This window comes from Macaca fascicularis, chromosome 20 (genome assembly GCF_037993035.2).
Source record: "Macaca fascicularis isolate 582-1 chromosome 20, T2T-MFA8v1.1".
NCBI classification, from domain to species: Eukaryota; Metazoa; Chordata; class Mammalia; order Primates; family Cercopithecidae; genus Macaca; species Macaca fascicularis.
In genome coordinates this window covers 80,988,945-81,011,313 of record NC_088394.1, presented here as the reverse complement: position 1 = coordinate 81,011,313, position 22,369 = coordinate 80,988,945, and the positions used below count along the sequence as shown (strand labels likewise).

Here is a 22,369-nt window from a genome sequence, read left to right as displayed (position 1 = left end):
ATTTTTATTTTTATTTTTATTTTTATTTTTATTTTTTGAGACGGAGTCTCGCTCTGTCGCCCAGGCTGGAGTGCAGTGGCCAGATCTCAGCTCACTGCAAGCTCCGCCTCCCGGGTTTACACCATTCTCCTGCCTCAGCCTCCCGAGTAGCTGGGACTACAGGCGCCCACCACCTCGCCCGGCTAGTTTTTTGTATTTTTAGTAGAGACGGGGTTTCACCATATTAGCCAGGATGGTCTCGATCTCCTGACCTCGTGATCCGCCCGTCTCGGCCTCCCAAAGTGCTGGGATTACAGGCTTGAGCCACCGCGCCCGGCCTAGCCTTCATTTTTAAAAAGTGCTTAAAGTTTCCAGGATGGCGAATTGAGACCTTTGCCCTTCTTCTCTGACCCTCCTCTCTCTCTCCTACCCTGTGTTAAGGTGGCCTTTTCTCAATTGAGCGTCTTCTCTGGTTTCCCGGGGGACCGCCCAGCCCACTTGACCTCTGCGGCAAGGAATTTTCCACCAGATGGGTCTCTGCTGCCCTCCCGTGGCCATTGGCAGTAGTGCAGACCAGGCCAACTGGAGGGCAGACACCTGACATGGCTTTTGTGGTCTCTCCTGTCCTAGAAGAGCTGGGGTCTGCAAAGACACAGAACCAATTGGAAAGGTATTTACTTAAGGGATTGGCTCACATGACACAAAGAAGACCCTCCAGGAGGCTGGCGCATGAAGGAGTTAATTCACCAAGGGGATAATCCAAAACTCTCTCCAGGACCTGGCTGTTCGGTTGGGAAGTTAAGACACACCCCTTAAAGGGGCCGGGTGCAGTGGCTCATGCCTATAATCCCAGCACTGGGAGGCCGAGGCGGGTGGATCACCTGAGATCAGGAGTTTGAGACCGCCTGGACAACATGGTGAAACCCCTTCTCTACTAAAAATACAAAATTTAGCTGGGCGTGGTGGTATGCACCTTTAATCCCAGCTGCTTGGGAGGCTGAGGCAGGAGAATCGCTTGAACCTTGGAGGCAGAGGTTGCAATGAGCTGAGATCTTGCCATTGCACTCCAGCCTGGGTGACAGGAGCAAAACTCCGTCTCAAAAAACAAGCAAGCAAACAAACAAAACCACAGCCCTTAGGACAGACACCCACAATTCCAGCAGAGCAGAGCGTTCATGTGAGATGGATATGGGGGGAGGCGGCGGGGCGGAGCAGTGTGTTGGAGGAGGAGGGGTGAGGTCAGGGTGCTCCGGAGAGACCCTGTGGGGTAGACCATGGGACGGTTTGCTCTCTTTGGACCCTGTGTGAGTGTCCTGGTGGCCCCCATAGCAAAATGACTCCAAACTGGGGGCTTAAAATGACAGAAGCTTCTTCTCTTGCAGTTCTGGGGCCAGAGGCCGAAATCAAGGTTCTAGGGAGGCTGTACTCCCTCCGGAGGCTCCAGCGCTCTCTCCAGCCCCTGGCACCTCTCTGTGCTCCTGGCTCACACTGTGCCACTCCTGTCCCTGCCCCTTGGCCTCATGCCCATCTCCCTTGGGTGTGCTTCCATCTCCTCTTCTCATGAGGACTCCAGTGGTGGGATCGGGGCCCACCTTCCTCCGGTGTGACCCAGCTGATCACATCTGCAACGACCCTGTTTCCAAATAAGGCCACACTCTGAGGTCCCCAGGAAGACATACATTTGGGGGGACACTGTTCCACCCAGCACAGCCCCCAAGAGTGAAGGAAGCAGAGAGCAGGAGAGTGACTTGACTGGGGCCCAGTGATGGCTGCATGGCACAAAGGGGACACGGGACCCCCCCACCCCACAGCCTGGCACAGAAAGGAAGGAACCACGCTGACCATGGAACCCCAGGGGGCTACTTAGAGACGTCCCACGGGAGGTTGGAGGGGTTCATGCCCCAGACAGAGAATGGGGACCCAGCAGGGACAGAGCTTGGGTGGTCCATGCATTGTTCAGGGCCTCTGGGGAACACAGGGCAGGGCATCTGCAAAGGACTATTGGAGAAAGTGTGATGATGAGATCACTGGAGAAGCGTGAGGAGGGGCCAGTCAGCCGGCACAGCCCCGTGGGCACCTGGGGATGGGTCAGAGAGGGAAGCCGCCATCAGCCTGGACCTGCGCACTGGGAATTTCAATGAGTTCTGGGTCCTGGCCCCAGCCTCTGTGTCTGTCCCTTCACCCCCATGTCAGGGACTTACTTCTTCTAATTAAGTACTGTCATGATCCCATTCTGCAGGGGAGGGGACTGAAGCCCAGAGAGGTCAGGAGACTTGCCCAAGGTCACACAGCAGAGCGGGGTCTGGGATTTGAACCTGTGTTTAGCTGACCCTAAAGTCCTTGCTTTTATATATGTTTAAAAACAACAACAACAACAACAACAAAAACCCTTTCCATTTCCATAATGAAAACCTCCAAACATACAAAGTAACAGAACAGCAGAGCAAGGCCTGGGCCGCTTCCTTCGCCCACCTCCCACCCTCATTCCTTACTGTCGTGATGTTTATGTTTCTTTCCTGAAGGTAAAGTGTCTATACATTGAGATACAGTAATCATACAATTAGTAGAATGTATTGGACTTGAGCTAGTCAATTTGACATGTGCGTTTATATTTTCTTTCTCTGGTATCTTAATTGTCTTACTTTACTAACTGAGCAGATAGTGCTTTTTTTTTTCTGAGACAGAGTCTCGCTGTGTTGCCCAGGCTGGAGTGTAGTGGCGTGACGTCAGCTCACTGCAAGATTCACCTCTCGGGTTCACGCCATTCTCCTGCCTCAGCCTCCAGAGTAGCTGGGACCATAGGTGCCCACCACCGTGCCTGGCTAATTTTTTGTATTTTTAGTAGAGACTAGTAGGGGTTTCACTGTGGTCTCGATCTCCTGACCTTGTGATCCGCCCACCTCAGCCTCCCAAAGTGCTGGGATTACAGGCGTGAGCCACCGCGCCCAGCCCTATAGTGCTTTTATAGTAAGGGAAAAAACAATGCAATTCTGATAAAAACATGAAAGCCACTCCTTTGAGCTGGTTCCTTGCCCCACCCTGGGGAGCCTCAAGTTTACCCTGTGCATCTGCACCCCCCACCTGAGCCTAGACCCCGGGAAGGCCAGTGGCGGGCTTGGGGCACGCAGCCTCCCTGAAGGGAGGGAGGAACCCAGCGGGCAGGACCCACACACGTGGCTGTGCGCAGGCCTAAGCCCCCTAAATCTCTCCCTGCTACCTTCTGGGGAGCCCCAAGCACTAGCCCAGTTCCACAAGAGCCTCCATCTTCAAAGGGAGAGTGTGGGCCTCTGTGGGATGCCCTCTTCTCTCAGTAGCCCCTGAGCCAATGCGAGGCTGGGGAGGCCAGCCTCAGGGAGGCATTGCCTGGGCAACCAGCTCCTCCTAGGGCCTGCTGTGGGCGGCCCTGTCGCCTGGCAACCGGGTGGCAGCGTCCCTGGAGCCCAGGCCACACAGCTGCACCCAGCCCTGCCCAGCTCCTCCCAGGCCTGCAGGACCCCTGGGGCCCTGTCCTTATTCCCCAGCACTAGGACAGTCAAAGCTCTGGTCACAATGAACATCGTCTTCTCCAGGTGAGTGGGCCGGCGCCAGCCTGGCTGCGAGGGAGGTGGAAGTGGGGTTTTGAGGCCCGGTGCACCAAGAAAGATGAGGGCAGCAGGACCTGCTGCTTGGGGTGGGGGTGGGGGGTAAAGGGAGCCCTCCCTCCCACACCGCCTCCGCCTCCATCCAGCTCAGGGAAGACAGGGCTTGGAACTACAGAAGCTTCCAGAATCTGGCCTCCTTCTGCTTCTCCAGAATCACTGCCTGTGGAGCTGGGGTAGCCAAATTCATCCCCTTTCCTTTCTCACCTCCACCTGGAAAACCCCCATCCCACCTCAACCCCAACCAGGCCTCCCCCTTCCCTGGAGGCCCAGCCCACGCCGCCCCGGCCCACGCCGCCCCGGCCACGCCGCCCCAGCCCACGCCATCCCTGCTCTCACAACCTGCCTGCCCTGCCCCGTTCATTGCCATGCCTGGTTCCTCTGAGGTTTGAATTCCAGGCAACCTCTCAAGCACCCGATGTGCTTTTATCTTTTATTTTTATTTTTTTGAGATGGAGTCTCACTCTGTAGCCTAAGCTGGAGTGCAGTGGTGCAGTCTCAATCTTGGCTCACTGCAACCTCCACCCACTGGGCTCAAGCGATTCTCATGCCTCAGCCTCCCAAGTAGCTGGGACCACAGGCGTGCTACCACACCTGGCTAAGTTTTTGTATTTTAGTAGAGATGGGGTTTCACCACGTTGCCGAGGGTGGTCTTGAACTCCTGAGCTCAGGCAAACTGCACCCCACGGCCTCCCGAAGAGCTGGGATGACAGGCGTGAGCCACCGTGCCTGGCCCTGATGTGTTTTGAAAACACAGCTTCTCAGGCACACTCCCAGGGATTCTGGTACACACGCCTGGGGTGGGGGCCTAGGAGCCCCAGTGTCTGACTTCTGTCCCCTGTGCTGCTGAATCATGGCGCTCTGAGGATCCTACCTGCAAGAACAGAGGCTGTGTCTGGCTGTGTGACCTGTAGCAAGATGCTTCACCTCTCTGGGCCTCAGTTCACTCCATTTTCATATGGTGATACCAGCAGCGCCTTGCTTACAGGGCAATGCACGTGGAGTGTTTTGCGGCGAGGGTGGCGAGAGAGTTAGGGTCTGTCTGGACAGAGAGCTGCTCCTCAGGGCGTTTCTCGCATCAGGGATTTGATGAAAGGATTGCACGGGGGACTTTGGTCAGAGGGAGAGAGGCAGGGATAGTGACACGCTGGGGATGAGGGGAAGGAGAAGGCGTGAGGAAGCCCAGGAGGGAGGCAGAGGCTGGGCGTCCGTGGCTGTCTTAGAAGCCTGAATGCGGCAGGTCAGTCATTGTGCACCTGCTGCGGGGAGGTGCCGGACCGGGAGCATTTAAAGGTGAGTCAGGGCCGGGTGTGGTGGCTCATGCCTGTCATCCCAGCACTTTGGGAGGCCAAGGCAGGAGAATCACCTGAGGTCAGGAGTTTGAGACCAGCCTGGCCAACATGGTGAAACCCTGTCTCTACTAAAAATACAAAAATTAGCCAGGCATGGTCGTGGGTGCCTATAATCCCAGCTACTCGGGAGGCTGAGGCAGGAGAATTACTTGAACCCGGAAGGCAGAGGTTGCAGTGAGCCAAGATCATACCACTGCACTCCAGCCTGGGTAACACAGCAAGACTCTGTCTCAAAAAAAAAAGAATTTTGACAGCCTACGGGGAAAGACAGCACAGGGGAATTTCAGAGGGAAGAGGCGTCTGCAGCCAGGGATTGTGGCGTAGAGTAACCCTTCCAGGAAGATAAAGCACCTTTAGCATCCCAGGGAGGAAAAAAGCCAGCTTTGCAGCCAAACCCACGTCTATATTCCTGCCCACTACTGACCCGCCCAGGCAGATCCCCCTCATCAGCCTCAACAGCCCTGATACTGCCACCTTGAGTGACAGCCTGTGGCATGTGTGTGCCACACCGGAGGCCGGCTGATGGCAGCTCCTATTTTTTTTTTTTTGAGACGGAGACTCATTCTGTCACCCAGGCCGGAGTGCAGTGGCGAGATCTCAGCTCACTGCAAGCTCTGCCTCCTGGGTTCATGCCATTCTCCTGCCTTAGCCTCCCAAGTAGCTGGTACTACAGGTGCCCGCGACCATGCCTGGCTAATTTTTTATTTTTTATTTTTTTTATTTTTAGTAGAGACGGGGTTTCACCGTGTTAGCCAGGATGGTCTTGATCTCCTTACTGCGTGATCCGCCCACTTCTGCCTCCCAAAGTGCTGGGATTACAGGCGTGAGCCACTGCGCCTGGCCAGCAGCTCCTATTTTCATAACCATTGTCTGCTCCTGGCATGCCTGGGGCCCTGCATCACTGCCCAGAATGGCTGCTTAGGTCCCCTCCTCCGCAGGGACAGCCAGGTGAGGGGGATGGACAATACCGTGGCCAACACCGAGAAGTACTTCGGGCAGTTCTGCTCACTGCTGGCCGCCTACACGCGCAAGACGGCCCGGCTGCGGAACAAGGCAGACCAGCTGGTCAAGCAGCTCATCGACTTTGCCAACTCCGAGAACCCCGAGCTGCGGGCCACCATGAGGGGCTTCGCCGAGGACCTGGCCAAAGTGCAGGATTACCGGCAGGCCCAGGTGAGTGCTGCCGGCCTGGGTCTGGGATGCTGAGGGGCACCTGGGCTCCAATGCCAAGGTCAGGCCTGAGGGCTGCAGGAGCCCTGCTGTGGCCACAGCCAATGGGTATGTCCCCAGAGACATCCACCAAGCGTGGACATTGACACCCTTTCCAGGGTCACGCCTCTGCCTGCAGGACTGAGAGCCCAGGAGGCTTTGCTGAGTCGGATGAACGGCCAACAAAGCATGGAAACCCAGGAAGCCAGCCCTGGGGGCTCCATGAACCCCTGAATGAGACACATCCAGGGCCTATGAGGGCCTCGAGAAGGAACAGAAATCCTGGTGGGGAGTCAGGGGCAAGGAGGCTGCAGGGTGTTTAGGAAATAATTAAAAATAGAAATTCCCGCCAGCCCAGAAAAATCCTCACCATGAATTGTAGAAAAGAATCAAAAAGGGCCAGGTGCAGCGGCTCACACCTGTAATCCCAGCACTCTGGGAGGCCTAGGTGGACAGATTGCCTGAGCCCAGGAGTTCAAGATCAGCCTGGGCAACATAGCAAGACCCCATCTCTTAAAAAATAAAAATAAAAAAATGAGCACCTGTGGTCCCAGCTACTCAGAAGGCTGAGATAGGAGGATCATTTGAGCCTGGAAGGTCGAGGCTGGAGCCATGATTGTGCCTCTGCACTCCAGCCTGGGAGACAGTGCGAGACTTTGACTTACAAAAATACCAAAAAACAAAGATTTAAATCAGATGGCAACGCATGTCATGGGCAATCCAAGAAAGATTGTGCAGACGGAAAAGGCACCGTCTTCTCCAGGCAGGCAGACACAGCCCTCGGTGCCCATGTTCTCAAGACAGATGACGATAATCCCCCAGTAAGAGGCCGTGACAACCCCATTTCTCACCAATACATCCTAATTTCACCTGGTAATGGGGTGGCCACCTGTGCTACCTGATTATCTTTTTTTTTTTTTTTTTTTTGAGACGGAGTCTCACTCTGTCCCCCTTGCTGGAGTGCAGTGGCCGGATCTCAGCTCACTGCAAGCTCTGCCTCCCGGGTTCAGGCCATTCTCCTGCCTCAGCCTCCCGAGTAGCTGGGACTACAGGCGCCCGCCACCTCGCCCGGCTAGTTTTTTTGTATTTTTTAGTAGAGACGGGGTTTCACCGTGTTAGCCAGGATGGTCTCGATCTCCTGACCTCGTGATCCGCCTGTCTCGGCCTCCCAAAGTGCTGGGATTACAGGCGTGAGCCACCGCGCCCGGCCTAAAAAATGTTTTAAATAAAATAAAGATAATCAGGTGGCCGGGCGTGGTGGCTCAAGCCTGTAATCCCAGCACTTTGGGAGGCCGAGACGGGTGGATCACGAGGTCAGGAGATCGAGACCATCCTGGCTAACACGGTGAAACCCCGTCTCTACTAAAAAATACAAAAAAACTAGCCGGGCGAGGTGGCGGGCGCCTATAGTCCCAGCTACTCGGGAGGCTGAGGCAGGAGAATGGCGTGAACCTGGGAGGCGGAGCTTGCAGTGAGCCGAGATCCGGCCACCGCACTCCAGCCTGGGTGACAGAGCGAGACTCCGTCTCAAAAAAAAAAAAAAAAAAAAAAAAAATTTTAAGAGGCAGGGTTTTGCCATGCGGCTCAGGCTGGTCTTGAACTCCTGGGTTCAAGCCAACCTCTCACCTCGGCCTCCCAAAGTGCTGGGATTACACATGTGAGCCACCATGCCTGGCCTAGTTAATTACCTTTAACCAAAGGAAAAATAAAACTTCTCACAGCTCTGTGACAAGCAGGTGGCAGAGCTCGGAGCCAGGCGTCTACGCTAAATTCCCAAAGAGGTTGGAGGAAGACCAGGACACCAGGAGGCAGGGCGCCGTCTTCCTTGATGTTTACGTGTTCACAGAGATGGCTCCTGGCCCTCACAAAAACATTCCCGATTGTAAAACGGGCAAGAGGCTGCTTTAGTTTTTTGTGGTTTTTTGTTTTTTGAGATGGAGTCTCACTCTATTGCCCAGGCTGGAGTGAAGTGCCGTGATCTCGGCTCACTGAAACCTCCGGCCTTGCAGGTTCAAGCGATTCTCCTGCCTCAGCCTCCCAAATAGCTGGGACTACAGGCGTGCACCACCACGCCCAGCTACTTTTTTGTATTTTTAGTAGAGATGGGGTTTCACCATGTTGGCCAGGCTGGTCTTGAGCTCCTGACCTCAGGTGATCTGCCCGCCTCGGCCTCCCAAAGTGCTGGGATTAGAGGCATGAGCCACCGTGCCCAGCCCTGCTGTGACCTCAATAAAAGTCTTGTCCCCAAAGCCAGGCTCAATTTTCTCATCTGTAAAGTGGGTTTGTCATCGCCACCCTGTGTGGCAGTTGGGAGACGGGGCCAGGGCTGTCGTGTAGAGGGACTGAGCACACACCAGGGGCCTGTCCTGGCCTCCCCAGTAATGACACTCCCTGAGTTCTGGGCCAGGCACCATCTTCCTACTGTCCTGAAACCCTGGTGGGTGCACCCATGACCTCATTTGACAGGTGAAGAAATGAGGCTTCGAGAGATCGAATTCTTTGCTGGAGCCCTCGGGAGGCAGAGCCGGGCCCTGAGCCCAGGCTCGGTGCCTCCAATACACTGGGAAAAGGGAGGGCACCTCGCGCTCCCCCTCCCCCCACACAGCTCTGGACACGCGGCTCCTTGGTGCAGGCTGCACTTTATATGCCCAGGCTGGAGGCAGGCAGCACCCTGTGCCCTTCACTCAGATCCCCTTGTGTCCCCGCTCCCCCAGGTCGAGAGGCTGGAAACCAAGGTGGTCAACCCCCTGAAGCTCTACGGGGCACAGATCAAGCAGACGCGGGTGAGCGGGGGCACGTTGGCGTGGGTGGCGACCCGTCTTGCCCTGTGGGATCCCAGGAAACAGCCTGCTCCTTTTCTGCAGGCTGAGATCAAGAAATTCAAACGTGTCCAAAATCGTGAGATCAAACAACTGGAAAAGCTGGAGAAACTGAGGCAGAAGTCACCCTGGGATCGGCAAATGATCGCATCCTTCCCTGGAAATGGGGCCTGGGGCTGCCGGGCCAGGGTGTCCACTCACACTGATGTCCTCTGGGGTTTTCTTTGCCTGGGCCCGCTGGGCAGGGACTGGGAAGCGGGCGGACCACCCCGACGGGGCTGCCTGGGCTTAACTCGGTTCCTTAACACATGTTTTTCAGTCCCAGGTGAGTGTCACATGTCTGTCTGGGGCAGGCAGAATCACATGTAGGAAATATACGACCTCACAAAACGGCCAGGTAGGCTTTACCTGGGCAGAAGCAGGTGTGTGCAGGACCTTGTGCTCAGGATGGGAAAGCCAAAGCTACCGGTAAAAAGGGGCTCTGGGAGTCTGGAGACCTGGGCTCTGTCCCATCATGGACACCATCCAACAAGTCACTCCCTCCACGGGCCACGGCTTCCCCGCCAGTTACTTGTTTAATGCTCATATCAGGTGCGCACTACTAGCCTCATCCCCATTGTCTGCAGGAGGAAACCAGGGCTCACAGAGACGCAATTACGAGAGCTCATGGGGCACAGCAGGTGGAGGGGAGCCCGCACGCTCTCTGTCGCGCTGTCCTGTCCCGTGGGAAAGATGCAGGGGACGGGAGGTAGGGTGAGAGCTGGAGGAGGGTTAGTCACCTCCGCTGTATGTGTAACTGATTTGTGACTGTGTGACCTCATCCAGAGTGCCCCCACTTCTTTTTGAGAGACAGAGTCTCGTGCTGTTGCCCAGGCTGGAGTGCAAGTGGCAGAGTCTCGGCTCACTACAACCTCCGCCTCCAGGGTTCAAGCAATTCTCCCCCCTCAGCCTCCCCAGTAGCTGGGATTACAGGCGCCCACCACTGTGCCCGGCTAATTTTTATATTTTTAGTAGAGACGGGGTTTTGCCATGTTGACCAGACTGGTCTTGAACTCCTGACCTCAGGCGATCCACCTGCCTCAGCCTTCCAAAGTGCTGGGATTACAGGCCCAGCCACAAAGACTGTCCCTTAATGGAGCCAAGTCAGCGGTCCTCACCTGGGGGCATTTCACTATCCGGGGATGTTTCTGGCTCACGATTGGAGAGCTCTGCTAGAACGTGTTAAGTTTGTCCCACTGTGGTGAAAAATGGCCACAGACTCACCGTTCAGGAGGTTAGAGGTCCATCGTGGGCCCACTGGGCTAAATCAAGGTGTGGAAAGGGCTGGGTTCCTTCTGGAAGTTCCAAGCAGAGTCTGTGCCCTCGCCTTTTCCAGCTTCCAGAGGCCACACACATCCTTTGGCTTGTGGCCCCTCCCCCGTCTTCAAGCTGGCAGCTTGCACCTTCCCTCTGTAGTCACGTCGCTCCTCTGACTCTCCTGCCTGCCTCCCTCTTCTGCCTGTAAGGACTCTTGTGATTGCACTGGGTGTAGCGGATAATCCAGGATATTCTCCCATGGCAAGGATGGCTGATTAGCAAACTTCATTCCACCTGCTACCCTAACTCCCTTTTGCCTTGGAAGGGGCGTATTGGCAGGTGCCAGGGATTAGGATGTAGCCATCTTTGGGGGCCGTTATCCCACCTACCACCTGGCATCCAGTGGGGAGAGGCCAGGGATGCTGCTAAACCTCCCACAGTGTCCCGGACACTAGTGCCAAGTGTGGGGAGTCCTGACCTACACGAATGGGGGCCACAGCCCTGCCCAAGCACCTCCGGGTTCTATCCTGGCTCCTGCCTGGGTCACCCACCGTCTCTGCAACCCATTTGTTTGAGTGACAACAGCTTTCCCTTCTGTCCTGGGGGCTTCTTAGATGCGAGCCCCCAGCTGTCTCTTCTCGGGCATTTCACAAACATGAAGGTGGCATTAAGTCCCCATTTTAAAGAGGAATTTGAAGCTGAAAAAAGTGACTTGCCCAAGGTCATGCAGGCAGTTAAGTTGCAAATTTCAAATGCACCTCCAAGGTGTTCAACTCTAAAAGCTAGCTTCTTCATGTCTGGGCTTGGCGTGGAGTAGGCGTCTATAGATGTTGATCAAAAGAACAAAGGAGTTAATTAACTAAACGTGTTCCTCATGCAGAAGTTAATTATCAATGAACGTGGAGCACCTGTCATAAGGGTTCAGCAGGTGCCACTGTTTAAGTTTTACAACAGCCCTGCTAAGCAAGTCTCATTACTGTCCTCTGTTTACAAGCAAGGAAATTGAGGCTCAGAGAGGGTAAGTGACTTGCCTAAGGTCACACAGCTAGCAAGCAGGTGTGTCTCACTCCAGTGACTGCTCCTTCAGCTGGGGTCCTACTCAGCCATTCCTTTGATGACCAAATTAGCAAGAGATGTCCCTTGAGGCAGGAGAGCTGACCTGAGAGAAGGGTTTAGAGACAGAGTGATTCAGAAAGGTGTCTAACGGCCAGAAGCACCCCCATGACACTTTCTACCCCTTGTGTCCCTGGGGCCAGGCGGAGACCAGAGTGCAGAGGGCCGCCATGGACTCCAGCCGCACCACCCTCCAGCTGGAGGAGACAGTGGATGCCTTCCAGAGGCAGAAGCTGAAGGACCTGCAGGTGAAGGTGGTTGGCCGGGATGGGAGGCGCCCTGGGCTGCCTGGTGTGTGTGTGCACACACATGTGTGCATGTGTCTATGTGCATGCATCAGTATGAGTGTGTGTGTGCGGGTCTGTGTACATGTGTGAGCATGGGCAAGTGTGAGTGAGCTTGTGCTCACACAGGCTCACGGCACAGTTAATCCTGGCCACAGGGCATCAGAGGCTGGTGCTCAAGGCAGCTGTCCCAGTGCAGCTGGAAGCCACTGGGTGGCCCTAGCTCCAGCTCCTAGCCAGGAAGAGTTTGTCTCCCTCCACACACACTCTCCACTTCCTCTCCACACAGATTGCTGTAACCTCTTTTTCTCCTCACAGCTCCAAACCCCCTCCCTGAACAAGCCACATTGAGGCCCAGCAGCTGGGTGTGGGTGCCTTCCTCCTGCCACCCAGATCCCCACCCCAGTGCCACAGAGCCCTGGGCCCAGAGCCCCAGCTCTTACAAGAGGAGCTCAGAGAGGTGGGACTGGCTGATCACAGAGATCCCTTCCCCAGCTCTCGAGCCCACTCTAGTCCATTCTCCAAAGGTGCATGCCGCCTGGGGATTCTTTTTCTTTTTTTAGATGGAGTCTCACTTGGTTGCCCAGGCCGGAGTGCAGTGGTACGATTTCCACTTACTGCAACCTCTGCCTCCCGGGTTCAAGTGATTCTCCTGCCTCAGCCTCCTGAGCAGCTATGATTACAGGCGTGTGCCACCATGCCCGGCTAATTTTTGTATTTTTAGTAGGGATGGAGGGGGTTGGTCTCACCATGTTGGCCAGGCTGGTCTCGAATCCCTGACCTCGAGTGATCCACCTGCCTTGACCTCCTAAAGTGCTGGGATTACAGGTGTGACCCATCGCGCCTACCCCAGGGATCTCTTAAAAGTCAGGTCCAATTCATCATCCCTGGGCTGAGCACCCTCTGGTGGCTCCTCTCATTCTAAGGACTGGAACCAAAATCCCTTCAAGGCTCCTGAAGCCCTGACCCAGCCCTGCGGCCTCATCCTGCCTGTGACACTCCAAGCTCCAGTGCACAGAGCCCACTCCTACCCGAGGCCTTTGCAGGGCTGTGCCTTGATCTGCATCCAGTTGGTGCCTCCTCCTCCTTTGGCTTCAACCTCATTCTTTGGGGAAAGTCACCCAGACCCCAGACTGGTCAGGCCCCTTGTTTATACACCCTACTCTGCTTCTGCAGGGCTGCCATCCCAGTTGCAATGGTTAATTGTGTATTCAATTCACGCGTTACTTTAACAAGTGTGGAATGCACACCTGCTATGTGCCAGGTGCTGTGCCTGATGCTGGGGACATCATGCCCAACAAACAAGGTCCCTGAGCTGACGGAGTTGACACCGTTAGGGTGGGAGGAGATGGACGGCTCATGTGGCCGGTGATGTGCTGTGTGCCGTCCATCACATTCATCACATTGTGGAGCAGAGAAGCCTGTGAGGTCGCTGTGTAACACACTGCATGTCGGTGCCACAGGACAGGCCCCCTGCCAGTCCCAGCCACCAGGGTCCAGGGCCTGGTACCTAGTGGGTATTCAGTAAATGCTTGTGGAATGAATGAATGAGTGAACGCCTACATGAACGCATGCACAAGGGAATGAAGTGTCAGTGATTAGTGCTCACGCTGTCTACGTGGCAAGGAAGACCTGAAACTGTCGGCAGACATTATTCAGCACCTGATGTGTTTGGGGCTGGGTGGACGGCACCAGGGAGCATGGACCACACGGTTCTGCAGGTCAGGGGCCAACAGAAGCACAGTTTAAAAGTGGGCATGCTTTCAAGTTCTGGGATTAAATTTGTAAGAAATGTGAATCCAAACCATGCCTTGAAAGCCCTTCACATTTCAAAAGAGATAAAACAAGAACTTGAGCTAATCATCACCACCTGTCTTAGCCCATCCAGCCTGCGCCAACACAACACTTTAAGCTGGGTGATTTATAAACAACAGAAGTTTCTTTCTCACCGTGTTGGAGCCTGGGGAGTCCAAGACCGAGGATCCAGCAGATTCAGCATCCAAGGAGGGTCTGTTCCCCACGGCTGGTGCCTTCTATGCATCCGCATGTGGCAGAAGGGGCAGAAAAGCTCCCTCCAGTCTTTTTTACAAGGGCACTAATCTCATTCATGAAAGTGGAGCCCTTCTGTGGATCATGAGGAGTTCAAGACCAGCCTGGTCAACATGGTGAAAGCCCATCTCTACTAAAAATACAAAAATTAGCTGGGTGTGGTGGCACACATCTGTAATCCCAGCTACTCAGGAGGCTGAGGCAGGAGAATCGCTTGAACCTGGGAGGCAGGGATTGTAGTGAGCCGAGATCACACCACTGCACTCCAGCCTGGGCAACAGAGAGAGGCTCCATCTCAAAAAAAAAAAAAAAAAAAAAGGCCTCCTGTGAAAAGATCTCCAGGACCAATTGTTAGCAGGGGAAAAAGCAAGCTCAGAAGAGAGTGAAAAAGGGACAAGAGAAGAATATTGGCTTATCTAAGGAAACAAGGGGGGAACACACAAAAACTTCTGAACGTGATCTCAGGAGGTAGAGGGAAAATGAAAAAGGGAACAGGATGGAGGATGTAGAGCAAGTCTCCTCAATTGACACTTTGGCATGGTTTATATTTATTTATTTACTTATTTACTTACTTACATATGTACTTAGTAGAGACAGAGTTTTGCCATGTTGCCCAGGCTGGTCTTGAACTCCTGGGCTCAAGTGATCCTCCTGACTCCACCTCCCAAGTTACTGAGATTACAGGCATGAGCCACTGTGCCTGACCAATAGTTTTGATTTTTGAAGCATGCAAATGTGTTCATTCTCAAAGAAAATTAAATTTAAAATAACATGTCGAAACTTCCCACCTAGGACCTGTCCCCACACGGACAGCTCCCCTCACCCCCATCCCATCTGCCTACATCCCAGGCTACCCTGGGCTCTCTTTCTCACCGTGATGCTTACATTCTTTGATTCTTTGGGTTTCTCTCCCCACAGACATTTTTTTCTAATTTTGTGACTATTGAGATGGTTTTCCATGCCAAAGCGTTGGAGGTGTATTCTAGTGCCTTCCAGACCCTGGAGAAGTATGACCTGGAGAGGGATCTACAGGTGGGTCACAGACACATCATTTCCTATTTGTTGGAGTGGGGCAGAGTTTCACTTTGGTTCTGTATTGATAGAAGCAGTTTTTGTTGGTAACGTTTCACAACTGTGTTTTTGGTTTTTTTTTTCTTTTTTTCTTTTTGAGATGGAGTCTCGCTCTGTCGCCCAGGCTGGAGTGCAATGGGACAATCTTGGCTCACTGCAAGCTGTGCCTCCCAGGTTCACGCCATTCTCCTGCCTCAGCCTCCTGAGTCGCTGGGACTATAGGCGCCCACCACCACACCTGGCTAATTTTTTGTATTTTTAGGGGAGACAGGGTTTCACCATGTTAGCCAGGATGGTCTTGATCTCCTGACCTTGTGATCCACCCGCCTCGGCCTCCCAAAGTGTTGGGATTACAGGTGTGAGCCACTGTGCCTGGCCACATTTCATAACTTTTCTAACTTTGAAGACTCATTCTGATGAAGCATTGTCAATATCTGCACCTGGGTGCCAAACAGGACAATTTTTCGTAACACTGTTTGGAATATCAACATATTCATCATCGTTGGGGTGTTTAAAAACAAATGGATCAGTGGGGCATGGTAGTTCACGCCTGTAATCCCAGCACTTTGGGAGGCCGAGGCAGGCAGATCACCTGAGGTCAGGAGTTCAGGGCCAGGCTGGCCAATGTGGTGAAACCCTGTCTCTACTTATTGGGGGAACCAGCCCCCAGTATTTCAACATAGGTCCTTTCTATTTTCCCTAAGTGTCGGCCTGTCTGAGAAATAAAGAGAAAGAGTACAAAGAGAGGAATTTTACGGCTGGGCCTCCAGGGGTGACATCACATATTGGTAGGTCCATGATGTCCCCTGAGCCACAAAACCAGCAGGTTTTTATTAAGGACTTTACAAGGGGAGGGGGTGTATGAACAGGGAGTAGGTCATAAAGATCACATGCTTTAAAGGGCAGTAAAGATCACAAGGCAAAGGGCAAAGCAAAGATCACAAGGCAAAGAGCAAAATTAGAATTACTGATGAGGGTCTGTGTTCGGCTGTGCATGTATTGTCTTGATAAACATCTTAAACAACAGAAAACAGGGTTCGAGAGCAGAGAACCAGTCTGACCTCAAATTTACCAGGGTAGGATCTTTTCCCCACCCTAATAAGCCTGAGGGTACTGCAGGAGACCAGGGCATATTTCAGTCCTTATCTCGATTGCATAATACAGACACTCCCAGAGTGGCCGTTTATAGACCTCCCCCCAGGAATGCATTCCTTCCCCAGGGTATTAATTATTAATATTCCTTGCTGGGAAAAGAATTCAGTGATATCTCTCCTACTCGCACGTCCGTGTATAGGCAGGCTCTCTGTAAGAAGGAAAATATGGCTCTATTCTGCCCGACCCCGCAGGCAGTCAGACCTTTGGTTGTCTTCCCTGGTTCCCTAAAATCGCTGTTATTCTGTTCATTTTCAAGGTGCGCTGATTTCACATTGTTCAAACACACGTGTTTTACAATCAATTTGTACAGTCGTGGTACTGAGGTGACATACATTCTCAGTTTATGAAGATAACAGGATTAAGAGATTAAAGTAAAGACAGGCATAAGAAATTTTTTTTTTTTTTTTTTTTTTTGAGACAGAGTCTCGCTCTGTCGCCCAGGCTGGAGTGCAGTGGCCGGATCTCAGCTCACTGCAAGCTCCGCCTCCCGGGTTTACGACATTCTCCTGCCTCAGCCTCCTGAGTAGCTGGGACTACAGGTGCCCACCACCTCGCCCGGCTAGTTTTTTGTATTTTTTTAGTAGAGACGGGGTTTCACCGTGTTAGCCAGGATGGTCTCGATCTCCTGACCTTGTAATCCGCCCATCTCGGCCTCCCAAAGTGCTGGGATTACAGGCTTGAGCCACCGCGCCCGGCCAAGAAATTTTAAGAGTATTAATTTTGGGAACTGATAAATGTCCATGAAATCTTCACAATTTATGTTCAGGGATCGCAGTAAACACAGGTGTAAGAAATTATAAAAGTATTAATTTTGGGAACTGATAGATGTCTATGAAATCTTAACAATTTATGTTCCTCTGCCATGGCTTCAGCCAGTCCCTCTCTTTGGGGTTCCTGACTTCCCACAACATCTACTAAAATACAAAATTAGCTGGGCATGGTGGTGGGCACCTGCAATCTCAGTTACTCAGGAGGCTGAGGCAGGAGAATCACTTGGACCCGGGAGGTGGAGATTGCAATGAGCTGAGATCATGCCACTGCACTACAGCCTGGGCAACAGCGCGAGACTCCATCTCAAAAAAAAGAAAAAAAAAGAAAAACCGTGAATGGATTAACAACAACAAAAAACATTTCCTGGCTGATGCTTGGTGTAGTTTTGAAATAGAAAGAAGTGCTATTTATCCCCATCTGATCAGTTATAATCTAGAATGAGCTGTTTGCATTATCTGTGACATCCTTCTGTAAGTCTAGTATTGTAAAGCAACAATCACTTCTCATGATTCTCATCTGTGGTTCTGGGGGTTGATGGGGCTTACCTGGGCAGTTCTCAGGTGGGGCCTTCATGTGGTTGCCGTTGGTCAGGGGCTGGGGCTGTCTTTTCTTAGCTTTCCTCCCTCACGTCTAGCAGAAGGTGCCTGTCATCTGAGCACAGGACAGGCCATGTGATTTGCAGGGCCCACTGCAAAATGAAAATGTGGGGCCCTTCCTTCAACAATTACTAAGATCTTCAGGACAGCAGCATCAGAGCGCTAAGCCAAGCACAGGGTCCTTCTGGGTGTGGAGCCCTGGGCAACTGCATGAGCCACATCCCACAAAGCCTGCCCTCCCTGGGTCTTCCTCAGGATCTGCGGCCACAGTGCCTGCCCACAGCTTTTCCATGGGGCCTGGGCTTCCTCACAGCAGCTGGTTCCAAGAGGGAGTGTCCTGAGACACGAGTGGAAACTCGATCACTTTTTTTTTTTTTTTTGAGACGGAGTCTGTCTCTGTCGCCCAGGCTGGAGTGCAGCGGCCGGATCTCAGCTCACTGCAAGCTCCACCTCCTGGGTTTACGCCATTCTCCTGCCTCAGCCTCCCAAGTAGCTAGGACTACAGGCGCCTGCCGCCTCGCCTGGCTAGTTTTTTGTATTTTTTAGTAGAGATGGGGTTTCACCATGTTAACCAGGATGGTTTCAATCTCCTGACCTTGTGATCCACCCGTCTCAGCCTCCCAAAGTGCTGGGATTACAGGCTTGAGCCATCGCGCCTGGCCTTTTTTTTTTTTTTTTTTTTTTTTTTTTTTGAGATGGAGTCTCGCTCTGTCACCCAAGCTGGAGTGCAGTGGTGCAATCTCGGTTCACTGCAATCTCCACCTCCCGGTTTCAAGCCATTCTCCTGCCTCAGCCTCCCGACTAGCTGGGACTACAGGCGCCTGCCACCATGTCCAGCTAATTGTTTGTATTTTTAGTAAAGATGGAGTTTCACTGTGTTAGCCAAGATGGTCTTGATCTCCTGACCTCGTGATCCACCTGCCTCGGCCTCCCAAAGTGCCGGGATTACAGGCGTGAGCCACCACGTCCAGCACTCGATCACCTTTTATGACCTAACCTCAGCAGTAACCCAGTGTGTCCTTGCCATATTCTATTTGTTAGAAGTGAATCTCTGAGGCTGCCTGTATTCAAGGGGAGAGGAATTTGATTCCAGCTCCTGATGGGAGAAGCATCAGATCATCTGAGTTACCAATAAGCCTTAAAACTACCACGAGAGGTTTGATGCAGGTCGGAGGGGCTTCTCTCGCATTCACTCACTTAACAATATTCTTTTTAGGGGCAAAGGGGATCTCGAATCCAGCTGTTTTCCTGTGTGACGATGGTCATGTTACCTGGCCTCTCTGGGCCTCTCCCATCTGTAAAACGGGGTGATAATGCCCACTCACAGGGCTGCTGTAGATTATGTGGAATAAGAAACAGGAAGCTCCTGGAGAGGACTGTGGAGTTCCATGGGCGTTAGCTGTCTCGGGTCTTCTTATCCCACCGTCTTTCCATCCCACTCCCCTGACATGCTGTGTTTTCCCATTGGATCCAGTCCACCCTGGTCTCTCCCCGGCAGGATTTTAGAGCCAAGATGCAAGGAGTTTATGGGCATTACAATACTCAGCCGCTTGCCAACACCAACCCCTCTCCATCTGTTCTTCAGTCTCTCGCCAGCCAGGTGAGTGTGTGGGTGGGGGTTACACCTAAAATGACATACATGGCGTGGGAGGTCCTGTGGTAGTAATCCCAGGGATCAGAGGAGGGTGGCTGAGAACTCAAATTTGAAATGAGAGGCTGAGGAGGCAGGGGTGGTGGGAGCGTGGAGGGCTGCCTGGGGTCTGACCAGGACTTTGCCTTGAGGTAGAACAAAGGCAGGTGCGGGGAATCATGCCTGTAATCCCAGCACTTTAGGAGGCCGAGGCGGGCAGATCACTTGAGGTCAGGAGTTTGAGACCAGGCTGGCCAACATCGTGAAGCCCCATCTCTACTAAAAAAAAAAAAAAATACAAAAATTAACCGGGCTTGATGGCGTATGCCTGTAATCCCAGCTACTTGGGAGACTGAGGCAGGAGAATCACTTGAACCCATGAGGCAGAGGTTGCAGAGAGCCGAGATCGTACTATTGCACTCTAGCCCAGGTGATAGAGTGAGACTCTGTCTCAAAAAAAAAAAAAAAAGAATCAATGAAGCCACAACACGCAGTGTGGCAGCTCACACAGTCCCTGCCGTGGCTGCCACGAGTCCTGAGCACTCCCTGGAGGCACTCTAAGGTGTTGCCACTGGAGAAACAGAGGCCCCCCAGACAGGTCCACACCTCCATCCCAGCCCACGGGCCCACGGTTTCCAGAATCCAGGATTCCTCAGAGGTTAGGGAAGTGATTAGGTGTATACATTACACATTACCTTACAGCCCCAGGAAGGCCTGCCGTCAGGAGCACTTGTATTTCCGCAGGGAACTCTGCAGGTCCAGCTGTATAGGGCAAATGAAGACCCTGAACATCCTCATGCCAATCATGGCAGGTTTAGTCTCCATGACTAGGGGTTGAGGGGGCAGTCAGCTCACTGTGTGTGTGGGCAGGGTGGGTATCTCATGCTTCCAGGACATTCTCTCTAACGATGGTAGGGTAAGTGCAATCCCAAGCTGTTTAAAATAATCCCAGACTGCCGGGAGGCTTTGTCCATATTTTCTTATTCTTTTTTCTTTGTCTTTGTTGGATTGGGTTAATTCGAAGACCTTGTCTTCAAGCTCTGAATTTCCTTCTTCTACTTGTTCAATTCTATTGCTGAGACTTCCCAGAGCATTTTGCACTTCTGTAAGTGTGCCCAGTGTTTCCTGAAGTTTTGGTTGGTTTTCTTTATGCTATTTCTTGGTCCAAGCCCACTGCTCCTGGCGGTGGGACCTCGGGGAAGTCTCCTGGCCTCTCTGTGCCTTGGAGTACTCGCCTGCAGAGTGGCTCAGAACAGTGACCTCTGTGTGGGGCTGCGCTGAGTATCAGATGAGCAGATCCATACGAAGCATGGAAAACCCGGCCTGTTGCACAACGAACACTCGAGACTTGTTGCTGCCATTATTATTACTGATGTTGCTGTCGTTTTATTATTACTATTATTTGCTCAGAGCACGATACGGAGCCCAGGAAAAGAAGGGGAGGAGAGTGAGGACGACTCCATGGAAGAGGCCCCCGTGGAGGATCTCAGGGCCCTGGGGCAGAGACCCAATGCTAGAGAACTGCCCACAACAGTCAGAAGAACTTAGCTGGCCTGGGATCCTCAAGTGGGCTCTGCTGTGTGCCCTTAGGCAAGCCACATGTCCCCTGAGCCTCAGTTTCCTCATCTGTACAATAGGGCCAATATCATTCACCTCAGAGGTTGCTCTGGGGGATCGCTGTGCCTGGCGCATAGTAGGTGTTCAATAAATGCCCTGTGACTCTCAGCTGGATCCTGGCGCTCTCGTCCTGCCTTTAGTCCGGGGACTCAGGTGGGGTGTGCTTGCCCCTGTGTTCATGTTGCAAGCACAGTGGATTCCTTTCCTGGGCTGCCTTGACAAAGCACCACTGCCCGGGGAGCTCAAACCACAGAAAATCACTCTCCTGTGTTCTGGAACCCAGAAATCTCACAACAAGGTGTCAGCAGGGCTAGTTCTTTCTGGAGGCTCAGCACCCATCCCAGGCCCCCTCCAGCTTCCAGTGGCTCCTGTCCTCGGCGTGCCTGGGCTTGTAGCCGCAGCCCCAGCCCCTGCTTTCCTCTTCAGGTGGTGTTCTCCCAGTGTGCACTTAAGCCTGTGTCCAAACCTCCCCTTCCTATAAGGACGCCCATCATCAGAGACCCCCCTCACTCCAAGATGGCCTCATCTTGCCTAATTATATCAGCAACGACCCATTTCCAAATAAGGTCACATTCGGAAGTATGGGGGCGGGTAGGACTTCAACATAGACCTTCGGGGACAAAATTCAGCCCACAACACATGGACGTGATGTGCAGGGATGCTCTTGGGACCAAGATTGCCACAGAAGTCCACAGCGGTCAGAGCGGGATGGAGGTGTAGGGAGGGTTGGGGTGTGTGGACTAGGGGGCTGTCTGCTGGGACCCCTGGTGCACAGCCAGGGAGCGAATCCTCTGGACCGTGTCCAAGGGCAGCTGAGGTGAGCTTGCTCCTCCCAGCCTGGCACAACTCAGTGACAGTGAGGCTTGGTGGAGATGTCTGGGTCCTAGAACTGTCTTCCGTGGCCAGGCGCAGTGGCTCACACCTGTAATCCCAGCACTTTGGGAGGCCGAGGCAGGTAGATCACCTGAGGTCTGGAGTTCGAGACCAGCCTGGCCAACATGGTGAAACCCATCTCTACTAAAAATACAAAAAATTAACCGGGCATGGTGGCACAAACCTGTAATCCCAGGTGTTTGGGAGGCTGAGGCAGGAGAATTGCTTGAACCTGCAGGGCGGAGGTTGCAGTGAGCCGAGATTGCACCACTGAGGTTGCAGTGAGCCGAGATCGCGCCACTGCACTGCAGCCTGGGCAACAAAAGCAAAACTCCGTCTCAAAAAACAAAACAAACAAAAAAACAAACAAAAAACTGGCTTCCGTGCTTCCCGTGAGTGTGGCCATCTCTGTCCCTCAAGGCCACACGCTGCCCAATGATTCCAGGTTAGAAAGTGCACCTGGGTTGGGCGCGGTGGCTCACGCCTGTAATCCCAGCACTTTGGGAGGCCGAGACGGGTGGATCACGAGGTCAGGAGATCGAGACCATCCTGGCTAACACGGTGAAACCCCGTCTCTACTAAAAAACACAAAAAACTAGCCAGGCGAGGTGGCGGGCGCCTGTAGTCCCAGCTACTCGGGAGGCTGAGGCAGGAGAATGGTGTGAACCCTGGAGGCGGAGCTTGCAGTGAGCTGAGATTCGGCCACTGCACTCCCAGCCTGGACCACAGCGTGAGACTCCGTCTCAAAAAAAAAAAAAAAAAAAAAAAGAAAGTGCACCTGGAGCCTGCAGATACGGGCTGGCTCCACCGATCCCAGCACCCCCCACGGGTCACCCCCAGCCAGGGGTCCCACAAGCTCAAAGCCAGAAAGCACCTCGTCTCTGTTGAGACAATGGAAGCCAGTGAAAGTTCCAAAT

General features: G+C 53.2%; 1 protein-coding gene across 5 annotated transcripts; it reads left to right on the top strand.

Moving 5' to 3' along the window:
• The first annotated feature begins 3,408 nt into the window (after window positions 1–3,408).
• Window positions 3,409–20,687, top strand: CIBAR2 (CBY1 interacting BAR domain containing 2). Of its 5 annotated transcripts, XM_065537732.2 has the most exons (9): window positions 3,409–3,548; window positions 5,908–6,142; window positions 8,893–8,961; window positions 9,043–9,144; window positions 9,317–9,322; window positions 11,550–11,654; window positions 14,658–14,771; window positions 18,831–18,932; window positions 20,373–20,687. In XM_065537732.2, exons 1-9 carry the CDS (start codon window positions 3,529–3,531, stop codon window positions 20,508–20,510), a joined length of 891 nt encoding a protein of 296 aa, XP_065393804.1. In that variant the 5' UTR covers window positions 3,409–3,528; the 3' UTR covers window positions 20,511–20,687. The 5 variants fall into 5 exon arrangements, with proteins under 5 accessions (XP_065393804.1, XP_045237904.2, XP_065393803.1 ...); XM_045381969.3 differs by lacking the exons at window positions 9,043–9,144; window positions 9,317–9,322; XM_065537731.2 differs by lacking the exons at window positions 9,043–9,144; window positions 9,317–9,322 and having other exon boundaries at window positions 18,807–18,932.
• Window positions 20,688–22,369: the final 1,682 nt, after the last annotated feature.

Coding starts and splice junctions, on each gene's coding strand:
- CIBAR2 (XM_065537732.2), top strand. CDS start 3,529: ATGAACATCGTCTTCTCCAG. Junction 3,549..5,907: donor ATGAACATCGTCTTCTCCAG/GTGAGTGGGCCG, acceptor CCTCCTCCGCAG/GGACAGCCAGGTGAGGGGGA. Junction 6,143..8,892: donor AGGATTACCGGCAGGCCCAG/GTGAGTGCTGCC, acceptor CCGCTCCCCCAG/GTCGAGAGGCTGGAAACCAA.